The sequence below is a fragment of the Macrobrachium rosenbergii genome, chromosome 18 (genome assembly GCF_040412425.1).
Source record: "Macrobrachium rosenbergii isolate ZJJX-2024 chromosome 18, ASM4041242v1, whole genome shotgun sequence".
In the NCBI taxonomy this organism is placed as follows: domain Eukaryota; kingdom Metazoa; phylum Arthropoda; class Malacostraca; order Decapoda; family Palaemonidae; genus Macrobrachium; species Macrobrachium rosenbergii.
The window spans coordinates 1,254,884-1,269,799 of NC_089758.1; the positions used below are offsets into that span (position 1 = coordinate 1,254,884).

At 35.1% G+C, this 14,916-nt stretch overlaps 1 protein-coding gene across 1 annotated transcript in view; it reads right to left on the reverse strand.

Annotated features, from left to right (window-relative positions):
* Positions 1–254: 254 nt before the first annotated feature.
* The window catches only part of LOC136848013 (uncharacterized), a 98,703-nt gene continuing 84,041 nt past the window's right edge, over positions 255–14,916 (reverse strand). Inside the window, exon 6 of the mRNA XM_067120038.1 lies at positions 255–2,484. Coding sequence (XP_066976139.1) covers positions 2,228–2,484 — 257 coding nt within the window. The 3' untranslated portion in view covers positions 255–2,227. The remainder of the gene's footprint in view (positions 2,485–14,916) is intronic.

Sequence of the window (14,916 nt, forward strand, 5' to 3'; positions counted from 1 at the left end):
GCTTTCTTCCATCCTTCTGTGGACTTGGTCACTACGCAGATGGATGGACGAAAGCTATAAGCTCTGTGCCTATTTTTACAAATACATTTCGTCTTTGTAATCAAGAACATTACTGTGGATTCTTCTGTAGATATATATGTACATACATACATCCATATATATATATATATATATATATATATATATATATATATATATATATATATATATATATATATATATATATATATATATATATATATAAATCTGTTTCCGTTTCTGTACATTGGAAATGTTTAACGTGTTATTTAAGTTTAAAATATTTAATATGTTATGTTCCTGCGATCACTTCTTAGCACTGGAAACCATCCTAGTGATTCATATGTATGATAAATGCTTGAGTAAAACAAGAAAAAGATTCATAATCCTTAGTAAATCAAATTGTACGAAATTATCTACAGATATCATAACTGAGCCTATTGCACATAAATAAACGAATAAGTATATCTATATAAATCTACACGCACACACACACACATATATATACATATGTGTGTGTGTGCAAGTAGATTTATAGATATATTTATTTATTTATTTATTTATTTATTTATTTATATATATGTCTGTGCTTGTATATTATGAATATAATAATACCCGGTATATTCTTGTTTTTATGTGATAAATACAGTGTGCAGATATGCCTCATTAACTTTGTTATGACTTGTTTTCATTCACACTTATGCAAAACATGCACATATGTGTAAATATATATTTAGATACCTAGAAAATGTCATCTTAACGGCAGAGATGGCTTAGAGATGAATTCTGAATCCTTGTGTTCATTCGTCAGCTGGCTGCGCAGTGGGTCATCATGAGTACCAGTCCAGACCACAGTCGAAAATCATAGTTACTCCTACGTGTTGTTGTTGTTGGGTAATGTCTGTCTGTCTGTCTGTCTGTCTGTCTGTCTGTCTGTCTGTCTGTCTGTCTGTCTGTCTGTCTGTCTGTCTGTCTGTATGTATGTGTTTGTTTGTCTTCTCACATTTGAATGAAATGACTTGAGCATTCGATAGCATATAGGCCGTCCTTAGCCGCAGCTTAGCTAAGTAAAGAAGATTACTGGTATTCGTGAAATAATATTAGGCGATTAAAACTAATGTATGGAATCGATTAATGAAGTATTGAGCATTCATCTGAACAGAGTTGAGGGGATATGATCCTAAACTGAAGAAGAGAGAGTAGAAAGGAGTATTGGATGACCGACAAAAAGGTGGTAAAAATAGTCGTCACTGACTAGATAATGAGGTTCGACAGGAACAATTGCAAAAGGGCCAACGAAATCCGGGGGACAGATCTGATGGGACTAAAGAAAAATTTCTTGAGATGATAACAATGATGATGATAATTAGTAAGAGTATTGCTTTAGACAATCGATGAGAACTTTCGAAGGTTGTAGAGAGTGATGATAATGATGATGATGATGATGATTATGATGATGATGATGATGATGATGATACGAATTTTTTGGAAACCATGATCCAACAGCGCAAACGCTGAATGTAGGTGAGTAGAGTATAATTAAGACGATGAGATCTGGCAGTTAGGAACTTGAAGAGTAAGAGGTGACCGGATAAAAGGGTCCTGATGACCAAAGTATGATTCTGCAAATAAAAGGTTAAAAACGTGATGCGGAAATTACATATCAATGAAGAAAGCGCAATGGTCCGCTATATCCTAATTTGACCGTCGCGCAATTTATTATCCAGTCCGGGATGTTGACCTTCGAGGAAAACCCAAAATGATTAAGAACATTACCTCTTCGGCGCATCGTTTCTTATATCTATTCTTACCTTTTTTTCACTTTTGGCTCATGGACTTTAAACACAGAAAAACACGCAAGTAGCTTTCCAGGATGTTTCTCTTATCATAGCTGCAGTTCCTCACAACACTAGGTTTTTCCGTCGGAACGCTCAACTTGGGTGCTTTCACTGACAGCGAACAGTCATTCGTTCTAACGCTGCTAGGCACCGGTAACGGCCATAGTTCTGTAAAAATAGTCAGTTATCTCCTGCATAAGTTGTCTTGCCAACAAGAAAGACCTGACGTACCTGTATCGCCAAAAAATAGGAATACTGGATAAGGGTGGGCAGCAGACACCCTGCCATGACAGGACATTTAAATTCTTTAAGCATTCGGGAAAAAAGAAAAATACGACGATGAAAAGAAATGGCAAACTTCCCATTCTCCTTCAAACCGTTGTCTCGAAATCCATGTCTGTGTAGTCCAGGGCGTAGGCACTTAAACTTTTCTCTTTCGGTGGCAGAATTGACTCTTGAGTCGACACCCTTCGAGCGTCTTGCTGGCGCTTCTTCGCTAGCTGCATACGGTGGCGCCGTATAGCTGATATGGTTATTAACAGGAGGGTTACCAAGGTGACGATGGCGATAACGAGGTAAAGCCACGGAACGCGCTCAAGCAAGCAATTTGCAACCATCTCGTCACTCCCTGAAATGAAAAGATGATAGATTTTTTTTTTTTTAAAGAGTACATAAAGATTGCTCATCTTCAAAATCGAAAACGGCATCGTTCTTTTTTTAACAATTGTGTGCAGATTTACCGATCAACAGAGTGAAATAATCAAATGATCTGGGAAGATTCTACTTCACGTATAATCAATAATTCCAGGTATCAGTGAGGGCCAATCTTAAATGACAAAGCAAGACAATGCGCTACGCCTCAAAACTCAATGATTTCATTGCATTCAGAATTTAGCTTAGTTTATCAGACATTTAAGCCATTTACGACCCTTGTTTTTTTTAGAAGCCAAAATATATACATCAGCTTTGTCAAATTTAACCTTTATCATGGAGACTCAATTACGCTGACATTCTGGGCTCAGTTTATTACAATGTTTTTAAGAACTGTTTTAATCTTACAAACACTGGTCATCAAAAACAGCAATGTACAGCAGCTTTTATTACACAAGTAAAAAAAAGACAAACCTTAACATAGTTTCCTAACAGATTAGAGTAATAAGAAATAAAAAAAAGATAAACCTTAACATAGTTTCCTAACAGATTAGAGTAATAAGAAATAAAAAAAAGATAAACCTTAACATAGTTTCCTAACAGATTAGCGTAATAAGAAACACTTCTTTTCCTGTTACCTCACTTACCTTTTGATGCTTCGAGAGGTAAAGTTATCATTCATACTGAACTCTCATCATTAAACTATGTACTGATCAAACGTCATTCAACTCGAAATTTGATAACCTTTTTTGTCTCGCAACGTCAGATGGGCTTTGAATTTGATCTCGTGTCTATTCTTGCATTAAGAATAATCATGCACTAACATCAACCACTTGCAGTTTCAAATGATATTTCAGTTTCAAGAGGTTACATCCAAAAATTGTAGTTGTGGAACGGAACCGTAAACAATGATCTATTTGCCCTGTGGGATGGAAGAAGCTTGGCGGAATTCACAAAAAACTGATCATTTTATCAGAATGTTGTACCTTTCACTCTAACGGATACGAGACAGAAGTAAAGAATTTATTTTGAACACACACACAAAAAAAAAAAAATTATGAAACAAGGGCAAGAAAATGAAAGCTTCGTTTTGACAGGAGCAGATAAAAAGATTTAGATATGGGCAGCTAGCTTTCTATGTGACTGGGGACAGGTTGGGAACAGAACTGCAGAGATGGGAAGAAGCTTGTGAAGACCTGGATAGCATGCTCTTTAGGATCAACAGCCAGAACTGCAATAATAGGTGCAGATGTCAACACTCAAGCACACGCATGTAAAGTTATGTCAGTTTTAGCTGAGAAGAAATTGTAAATAGATTATGTTTAGTTTTTTGTGTATTTTCTCGTGCACATAGCAGCAAACTGCAGAGTAGAAAGGTTTAAGAACCGAGAACTAGCCATGATTAACTGAGGTAAGAGAAAAGAGCAACCTTGTACTACTAGATGTTTAATTAGATTTCCAACAGGTCAGTTATATAAGACAAAGTTGTTGACTTTTTAGCTGGTTAAAAATCATTGCTGTTTAAATATCATATAAATGATCATTTTTGTACTTAACTGAAATGGAATATAATTGACCCAGTACAAAACTGCATGACGAAAAACTGGATGCCATGTGCTCATGTATAAAATAAGGCGAAGTTTGACCCTTGCGCCATCTACCTGGATGCCCAGGCGTAGCCCCCCAAAGTTAGAAACAGACGATGCCACAGCAGTCGAGAGAGAGAGAAGCACTCAGAATTCCACCAAGGACAGATGTCCTTACCTTTACCTGTCCCTTGTACCCTACACGTGTTAGACCGCGAGGTTCGAATCAGTATACTTTTGTCGTGGCATTATTCCCTCCTCCAGCGTCGGCGCCCTATTGAACGAGGACATCGTCAACCTGACGAAGGTAATGTACTGGGAATAAGGTTTCTTAGTCAGTTACACTCCTGTTGTTTCTCAGTCTGATTTATTTTCTGTTTCCATTGTGCGATCACCTTCAGTACTGTGTGTTGAATTGTCAAGTGTTAACGTAATTGTGCATCTAGTTATTTGGCATCATTTATGCAGTCCCTCAGTCCCTTTGAGCATCTTATTATTCATGCAAGTAATTGTCTTGCATGTCTTGCAGATCAGCCCTTGCTGTGGAACCACTCACCTCTATCCCATGAGCAGTGGCCTTATTCCATTCCTTAAGGGGCGCGCCAATCGCCGAATTTCGAGGAATTATCGATATTTAGGTTTTTACAGTTTTGGACTGGTATATGTCTAAATAAACATATCCTGAAATAGTATTGGTAAAAAAAAATTTTTAAGTGGGTTTTTTTTACATTTTTTTCACCACATTTACCGGTATTTGAGCGGCACTGAGCGAAAAATTTTCGCAAACTTTCTGTATGACTTTTTAGGTGGAAGTGAGCAATGTACTTTACTTTCCTACTAAAATACACGTTGTCCACATTAAAAACTGGCCCTCCCTCTCAAAAAATATAATATCTGAGTGAATATGTATCTATGTATCTCAATATCGCCCTGTGAGCGACATTTTGCGACAAATTGTCGTACTATGTCTGTATGACTTGCCAATTTTGGATAGGAGAAAGCGAGAAATTTACTTCAGTATCCTACTAAAACTACCCATTTTCTACGATAAGAGCTTGTTCGTTCTCTAGAAAAATATCAAACGAAATATCAAAAAAGTAAATATATATCTAAATATCTCGATATTGTGAACTCGACATCACAGGTGTACCATGCCAACTAGTATAAATATAATATTTTATGCTCACTGACATATTTTTACTGCGTATTTTCGGAAGTATGAAATTATATAAGCAGGGAACAGTTCCAAACAATAAACCATCTCATTCGTGTGTAGTAAATGTTTCTGGTTCAAGTGATATATCGTAGTGCTTTGTGACGCATTTCCTTTTCGGATTTTCGTACCGTGTAGTGCATTCACGCAATTCCATTGCCATAAGCAAGAGAAGTACCGCTCTTATGAGGGAGAAATTTGAACAATTGCGTCTCGGAAGCTTGTTACAAGAGAGGGACCAAGAAAACGGAATTGTCTCGACGCCTGCTGGGAGAGCAACCACAACAGAACGCCCATATCTAAGTAAGGGATTTGTTTTCCTGTATTAGTGATTACTGTTTTTCGTAATATTAATAATTATATAAGAAAACAAAGATTGATTTTACTGCAGTGAGTTGTCGTCTGACTTGTGTAGGCTTGGTTGTTCAGTGTTTGTTTACTTTATCCTTGCAGGTTGTTTGTTTATTTGCCCCTCCAATATCTGAACAGAAAACATGTACAGTGGTAGCGTATATAGGTTATTTAGAAAATTTATATTGATAGCATATATTTTTATAGGTCCTGAAGAAAACCTTAGGGTGAGTGTAAAACGATGGGAACAAACCTTTCCTAGAATACCAGGTCCTGACCTAACCTCATCAGGGCATTTATTTTTATAATAATTACGAAAAAAATTTCGCACTCATAGCATATAGCCTACTATTTTTTATAGGTAGCATATACTGTTTTTATAGGTTAGTGGATTTTTGTTATGAAAAATTTTGCACTGATAAATATGCATATACTAAATACTGTATGTATATGTATATATATATATATATATATATATATATATATATATATATATATATATATATATATATATATATATATATATATATATATATATATAAATATATATATATATATATATATATGTGTGTGTGTGTGTGTGTGTGTATAAATATATTATATATATATATGCATATATATGTGTGTATATATATATATATATATATATATATATATATATATATATATATATATATATATGAATACCTTTACTATAATACAAAAGTATAATATGAAGATAAAAAGGCCCTTAATTAAAACACTATTTGAATGTTGCAACCATATATATCGAGCACTTCCATCTCTGCTCCTTTTCAATGGTAAAATATGGGGAGGTGATGTGCTGCAAGAGTATAGGCTATATACTGCATCACCTACATATGGTTTGTATATATACTCTTGTAACATAATCATGTGTCCATATTTTACCAGTGAACATGGGCACAGAAGGAAGTTCTCAAAATATATGGTTGCAGCATTCAAAGTGTTTTCAAAGTGTATTTATATATATATATATATATATATATATATATATATATATATATATATATATATATATATATATATATATATATATATATATATATATATATATATATATATATATATATATATATATATATATATATATATATATATATATATATATGTATATATATATATTTTCATGATGTTGCCTTGTAATACATATATCCTCCTATAATTTTGACATATTTACTTTTTTTTTTTGTGTGTTATGTGTAATGATAGTGATTGTTGAAGTGTCATATTTAGTTTGGCATCAGGTCTCGAAAGAACTAATGATTAAGTAACTTATAGCGTAATTAGAATTGATAATACAATTTTAATAGTAACATAGTTTAGAATAATATCTTTTTTGATAAAAGCGTAGTATATGAACACGTGTGTGTGTCCAGCAAGGACTTGTTTCATTTCAATTGTCATCAGTTGAGATAAGAGAGAGCGCTTTGTTTTGGGTCATGATGACAGGTTGGGATAACAAATGCCGATTCGTCCCATACGGGCTCAAGACGACTGATTTCATGTTGTTACATGTGTTGTTCGAGTCACGTACGCCACTTTGAGAGAAAAAATATGTGTCTTGATCAGTTACGCCATATTTTGTAAGATTGCGTTCAAAACGTTTTGCTGGGATGATGTAGCCTAACTATCTTTCTAGAAGTTTCTCCATGGTATCTCGCACCCAAAATGCTTTAATGACGTCACCTCCCTGCTTCTAGAACTTTTGTATCTCGTACCAAAAATGCTTTAATGACATCATGTAATTGTTTCACGTGTTACTGGAATTCTAAAATTTGTTTCATTCTGATTTCTGAGACCAGTTGATTTGGTTCCCTCTCTCTCTCTCGTTCCTAGAAAGAGATTACTTTTAACGTAGTGTTTTGTGGTCACGTATTAGCATTAACTTTTGAGATCTGAATTTAGTAAAGTTATTTAGTTTGTAACGGCGCCTGGTGAAAAAGTGTGTATTGTGGTAACGCAGCTGCAGCAAGTGATTTGCAGAGGTTTTCACAAGTTTGTGTAAGGTAACGTGAATTTTACTTATTAATACCATGGTATGATAAGTTAGGAAATTTTGACCGAGTGAAGTCATTATTGATAAATCTTATGTGTATTTTTGTATGTTTTTCTGTTTGCAATCTCTTCATATTTACACATTTTTTATGTTTGTGATGTAACATTTATTTACATAGCATTGTAAATATTTCTTGGTAATTTAACATTGCATAGGCTACTTGATTTAATATTTCATTTGTTAAGATTTTCTTTTTAAATCTTGAGTAATTCTTGGTAGTTTAAATTTTGCTTGATTAATTTAAATTCCTGATAAAGTTTTTGTGAATTAGTTTTGTTTCATAATTTAATTCAAGAATTAATTGAGTGTTGTGTTATTTTCAAGTAATAATAAATTTTTCAGATTGTGAATTCTAATTAATTGTGAATTCTAATTATAAACTTTGAATTTAAAATAAATTTTGTATTTAATGTTTTTAGAAAAACAGTGTTTCATTTATTGATCAACAGTGAATGGGATTGATTGTGTGTGCATAAGGCAAAGTGATAAACATGTTTTGTTCTTTTAGCTTTTTTTTGATGGAGTGATTCCCTTTTACTCTAGAATATTTCTAGTTTAATTTTTGATACCTCACACATATTCTGATGAACTTAGTTTTATTTTTCAAGTGTTTGATAAATAAGTTTTTTCTTAAGGGATCACTGTTACCTTTAGAGTACTCAGTCGTAATAATTAATGTTATGAGAGTTCAAGTATCTGGCTGAAGTGAGGTATATTTTTGAATTTTGAGATTAGTTGTGTAATAACCAGGTACTTGTTACGCATCGTGACATTATATTGTTTAGTGCCCAGAGACGCGGGAACAAAACAAAATATCACTCTGGTTTATGGTGTATACTGGTGGTGTTAGGGATATATTTTGATAGGAGAGTGACCACATAGTTATTTTTTGCTTTGTATTGTGAATTATTTAGTTGAGAAACTTAGAGAAAATGGCTCTGTTCAATGTTCAGAAGTTTTTAGCAACTCCTTCCATCCAAGAGTTATCTGAATCCAACCTGACTAAGGCACAGTGGATTGCTTTAGCAGTGGCTTGTGGGGGTAATGTGTCTAGTGGTATGATTAAGACACAAATCAATATATTGCAATCGAAGCATTGATGAACTCTGGTAAAATAGATGAAGAGTTAGGAGACGCACAGGAGTTGTTGAACGCAGCTGAGGCAGAACGTACGGATAAACATGAGCAAAAGAAAGAGAAAAGTGATGCAGAAGCAGAGCTTAGACGTATAGAAGCAGAAGAAAACTTGATTAAACTGAGGATACAGGCTGAAAGAGAGGAGATACAGGCAGAAAGAGAAAGAGAAGATAGAGAGAAAAGAGAGAGAAAAGAAAGAGAAGAAGAAAAAGCAGCAGAAGAAGAAAGAGAAAGAGCAAGACATGAAAGGGAGATGGAGTTAATAAAAGCTCGATCCACATTACCTGTAACACCGTCTAACCCTACTCAAGGTAATTCAGACCCTGTATTTGATGTAGTAAGAGTGCAGGAGTTAATTCCAAAGTTTAGAGAAGAAGCTCCAGATGAGTTTTTTGATCACTTTGAAAAAGTAGCTTCAGGTATGTAATGGCCAGAGGATAAATGGTCGGTCTTGTTACAGAGTGTTCTCATTGGTAAAGGAAGAAGTGCCTATTTAGCCTTATCAGCTGATCAGTGTAAAGAGTACAAGGTACTCAAACACAATGTGCTACAAGTTTACCAGATGACCCCTGAATATTACAGTGAAAGATTCAGATCTTTGAGAAAGGATGACAAGATAACTTTCTTGGATTATGCCTACAAAGTAAGAAGATGTTTTAAACAATGGTTGGAGGCTGCTAAAGTTAAATCTATGGACGAACTTGAGGAGTTAGTAGTCCTAGAACAATATCTTAGAGGAATTCCTGAACACATAAGAGCCTATTTAAGAGAGAGAGAGGTTAAGAAACTTGACAAAGCTGCTACATTGAGTGAAGACTTTAATATAATTAGTAGCAAAAGAAATTATAATGTCAGGTACCAGAACCAACAACGCACAGGTTTCAGGTCTCATCCAAATTTCAGGAACATTACAACTACAAAGCCAGGTAACACCCCTCAGCAATTGAATGTTAAATCCTCATCATCCAGTCTGTTCTCAAGACAGATACAGAAGACTAATGTTGTCTGCTACAAGTGTGGAAGAGTAGGACACTACAGTCGAGATTGTTATCAGACACAACAGCAGAACAAACCAGTTGGTCAAGTGGTTAAAGGTAACCAGGTGAAGCAAACTACAAAGAGCAGTGTGGGGACGACTGAAACTAAACAAGTAGAGTGGTTAGCAACCAGTGGAAATGTAACTTCAAGCAGTGAGTGGCTGAGCACCTTGGAGGCTTTTAAGCCATATATCTATGAAGGTACGCTGACAACTCAAGGAGGAAGTGTGCATGTACCAGTCAAAGTATTACGTAATACGGGGAGTAACCATAGTGTGGTAGTTCGTGGTGCTCACCCACAGTTGGAGAAGAATCTCACCGGAGATTCAGTTATTTTGAAGGGTATAGGAGGAGAAGAGGTAACTCCTATATGCCGCTTGCATTTGTCCTGTGAACTGGTGAAAGGAAATGTTGATTTTGCTGTAAAGGACTCACTAGGTGTCGAAGGTGTACATGTTTTACTGGGTAATGAAGTTGGTGGTGTACCATTTGTTCCTTGTCCTATAGTGACAGACAAACCGTTAAGGGTTAGTCCTATGGTAGATTTAGAGAAGAATAACCCCCACCCCACCTGTTTCCAAGTTGTGTAACTACCAGGAGTATGAAGAGAACTATGTATGCAAGTGAAGATACTGAGGATTTACCTGCACCAGAAGAATCAAGTGACGGATCTTTAAGATTAGAAGAGCTGTTCCAGGAAAGTGAAGTTTCCCCTAGTGTTAGTAATGAAGAGATTTCCTAAGAAGAAGAGGATCCTGTTGTTATTGAAGAGACCCCGAGTAGTCAAAGTGTTCCTGACGATAATAATGAAACTACAGAAGCAGAGTTAGCAGATATGGAGAGTTCAGCCCTTGAAGTTGGTCAAGTGACTAGAGAGAAGCTAATGAAATTGCAGAAGAGGGATACAACGTTGGCTGATCTGTTCTTCAGAGTTGTTGATCAAGAAGAGATGCAACAAACCTCCACCTGTTATTATCTAAAGGAAGGATTGCTAATGAGAAAGCATTGACCTGCAGATATACCAGGAAATGCTGAATGGGGTGAATATCATCAAATTTTGATTCCATATCCATTGAGGAGACAAGTTGTAGCAGTAGCGCATGAGTCTGGACATATGGGAATCAGGAAGACTGTTGAGAAGATTATGAAGTATTTTTTCTGGCCTGGACTTCACAAGGATGTTAGCAGATTTTGCAGAGTGTGTCACACATGCCAGATAGCTGGAAAACCGAATGAAACCATTCAGAAAGCACCCCTACAACCCATAGAAGTTAGAGGAGAACCTTTAGCAAGGTAATTATAGATGTGGTTGGGCCACTTCCGAAAACAAAGAAAGGAAATGAATATCTGTTAACATTAATGTGTCCAGTGACTAGGTATCCTGAGGCGATTCCTGCAAGAAGTATAAGTGCAAAGGTAATTGCTGAGAAGTTGGTGGAGTTTTTCTCCAAGTTTGGAATACCAGGAATTGTGCAAAGTGATAGAGGAACGAACTTTACTTCAAAATTATTCCAGGATGTGATGAACTTGTTAGGAGTAAAACAACAGTTATCAACTGCTTATCATCCAGAGACTCAAGGAGCCTTGGAAAGGTTCCACTAGACATTGAAAAGTATGTTAACTAAGTATTGTAATGAATCAGGAAGAGAATGGGTTGCTGGTTTACCTTTAATGTTATTTGAAGTTAGGAATACTTATCAAGAAAGCATGGGATGTTCACCAAATGAAATGATTTTTGGTCGAGACATAAGAGGTCCATTGAAGATTCTTGCAGAGAATTGAGAAGAAAATCAAGAGGAAATCCAAGGAGAATATGTGAAGAACTTGAGGAAAAGGTTAAGAGAAATTAGAAAATTCTCTTTAGAAAATTTGAAAATAAGTCAAGAGAAAATGAAAAGAAAACATGATGGTAAGACTAAGCTAAGAAATTTTAGTACTGGACAGCAAGTTCTAGTGTTCTTACCAGTGAAAAGATTTCCCCTTACCAATAAGTTTCAATGTCCTTATAGGATAATAGAGAAGTTAAGTGATCGAACTTATGTGATTGAAACACCAGGAAGAAGGAAGCGGCAGAGGAAGATACATGTGAATCTTTTGAAACCTTACTTCTCAGAGACTAAAACTGAAACAGTGTCAATAACACAGACAACTTCATCTACAGAAGACGATGATGGCTATGAATTGGGAGCTGAAAGCAAGATGAACAATTCTTCAGTATTAGAAAATTTGGAAGATAAACTAAAACACCTGAGTGTTGAGCAAAGTAGTGAATTAAGTGAAGTGATTCAATGTTTCCCTGACATTTTTGCAGATGTACCTACGCATACCAACCTGACAAAGCACGAGATGAAAATCAGAGAAGATGGAAAACCTTTTAAACTGAGAGCTTATCGCTTATCATCTTTTCATCGAGATGTTTTGAAGAAAGAAGTTGAATATTTGTTGCAGCATGGATTAGCAGAACCCAGTTCAAGTCATTATAGTTCTCCTGGTGTGTTAGTGAAGAAACCAGATGGCTCATTTAGAATGTGTACTGATTATAGGAAACTGAATTCCATCAGTGTGGCTGACAATTATCCCTTGCCTCTTATTGATCAATTACTTGATAATATTGGACAAGCCAAATTTGTTTCCAAGATAGACGTGTTGAAAGGATATTATCAAATTCCCTTAGATGAGAATGCTAAGTTGCTGTCAGCTTTCATTACTCCTTTTGGACTGTATCAATACACTGTTTTGCCGTTTGGTCTGATGAATGCACCTGCAACATTCCAGCGAGTGATGGATCAACTACTAGGATCAATAGAAGGAGTGGATGTATACCTTGATGACATTGTGATTTATTCTAATACATGGGAAGAACATCTGAAGATATTAAGAAAAGTGTTCAAGAAACTACGGGAAGCAGGACTAACAATCAACTTACAAAAAACTGAGTTTGGAAAGGCAACTGTACAGTATCTAGGATTTGAAGTTGGAAAAGGCCTTCTCGCTCCTATTGACGCTAATGTAGAAGGTATCTGTAAGGCTACCCCTCCTGTTACAAGGAAGCAGCTACAAAGATTTTTGGGCATGGCTGGATTTTATCGCCAATTCTGTTCAAATTTCTCAGCCGTAGTAGCTCCCTTAACTGACTTAACCAGTCCTAAAAGAAAGTTTGTTTGGACTCCAGAATGTCAAGAATCATTTGAGAAGGTTAAAGTCATATTAACTTCCAGACCAGTGCTTCAAGCTCCAGACTTCAGTAAAAAGTTTGTGATACAAGTTGATGCATCTAACTGTGGAATTGGAGCTGTTCTACTTCAAGAAGATGACAACAGAATCTTCCATCCAGTATGTTTCATGTCTTCAAAGTTGAAAAAGCATCAGAAAACTTACTTAACAATCGAAAAAGAAACATTAGCATTAATCACAGCATTGAAAAAGTTTGAAGTGTATGTGAACCGACCTAGGAATGAAGAAATTTTAGTGTTGTCGGATCATAACCCAATCTCGTTCATCAATAAGATGAAAAATAATAATATGAGACTGACCAGGTGGTCTTTATGCCTGCAACCTTATAATGTAAGAGTTAAACACATTTCAGGAAAAGATAATGTCATAGCAGATTATTTATCCCGTTGTGAATCGTTGGATTCAAACCTGGGATAAGTAATCTTCTGGGGGGAGGAATTTCATGATGTTGCCTTGTAATACGTATATCCTCCTATAATTTTGACATATTTACTTTTTTTCATGTGTTATGTGTAATGATAGTGAGTGTTGAAGTGTCATATTTTAGTTTGGCATCAGATCTCAAAAGAACTAATGATTGAGTAACTTATACCATAATTAGAATTGATAATACAATTTTAATAGTAACATAGTTTAGAATAATATCTTTCTTGATAAAAGCGTAATATATGAACACGTATGTGTGTCCAGCAAGGACTTGTTTCATTTCAATTGTCATCAGTTGAGATTAGAGAGAGCGCTTTGTTTTGGGTCGTAATGACAGGTTGGGATAACAAATGCCGATTCGTCCCATACGGGCTCAAGACAAGTGATTTCATGTTGTTACATGCGTTGTTCGAGTCACATACGCCACTTTGAGAGAAAAAATACGTGTCTTGATCAGTTACGCCATGTTTTGTAAGATTGTGTTCAAAACGTTTTGCTGGGATGATGTAGCCTAACTATCTTTCTAGAAGTTTCTCCATGGTATCTCGCACCCAAAATGCTTTAATGACGTCACCTCCCTGCTTCTAGAACTTTTGTATCTCACACCCAAAATGCTTTAATGACATCATGTAATTGTTTCACGTGTTACTGGAATTCTAAAATTTGATTCATTCTGATTTCTGAGACCAGTTGATTTGGTTCCCTCTCTCTCTCTCGTTCCTAGAAAGAGATTACTTTTAACGTAGTGTTTTGTGGTCACGTATTAGCATTAACTTTTGAGATCTGAATTTAGTAAAGTTATTTAGTTTGTAACGGCGCCTGGTGAAAAAGTGTGTATTGTGGTAACGCAGCTGCAGCAAGTGATTTGCAGAGGTTTTCACAAGTTTGTGTAAGGTAACGTGAATTTTACTTATTAATACCATGGTATGATAAGTTAGGAAATTTTGATTTTGAGTGAAATCATTATTGATAAATCTTATGTGTATTTTTGTATGTTTTTCTGTTTGCAATCTCTTCATATTTACACATTTTTTATGTTTGTGATGTAACATTTATTTACATAGCATTGTAAATATTTCTTGGTAATTTAACACTGCATACTTGATTTAATATTTCATTTGTTAAGATTTTCTTGTTAAATCTTGAGTAATTCTTGATAGTTTAAATTTTGCTTGATTAATTTAAATTCCTGATAAAGTTTTTGTTAATTAGGCCTAGTTTTGTTTCATAATTTAATTCAAGAATTAATTGAGCGTTGTGTTATTTTCAAGTAATAATAAATTTTTCAGATTGTGAATTCTAATTAATTGTGAATTCTAATTATAAACTTTGAATTTAAAAATAAATT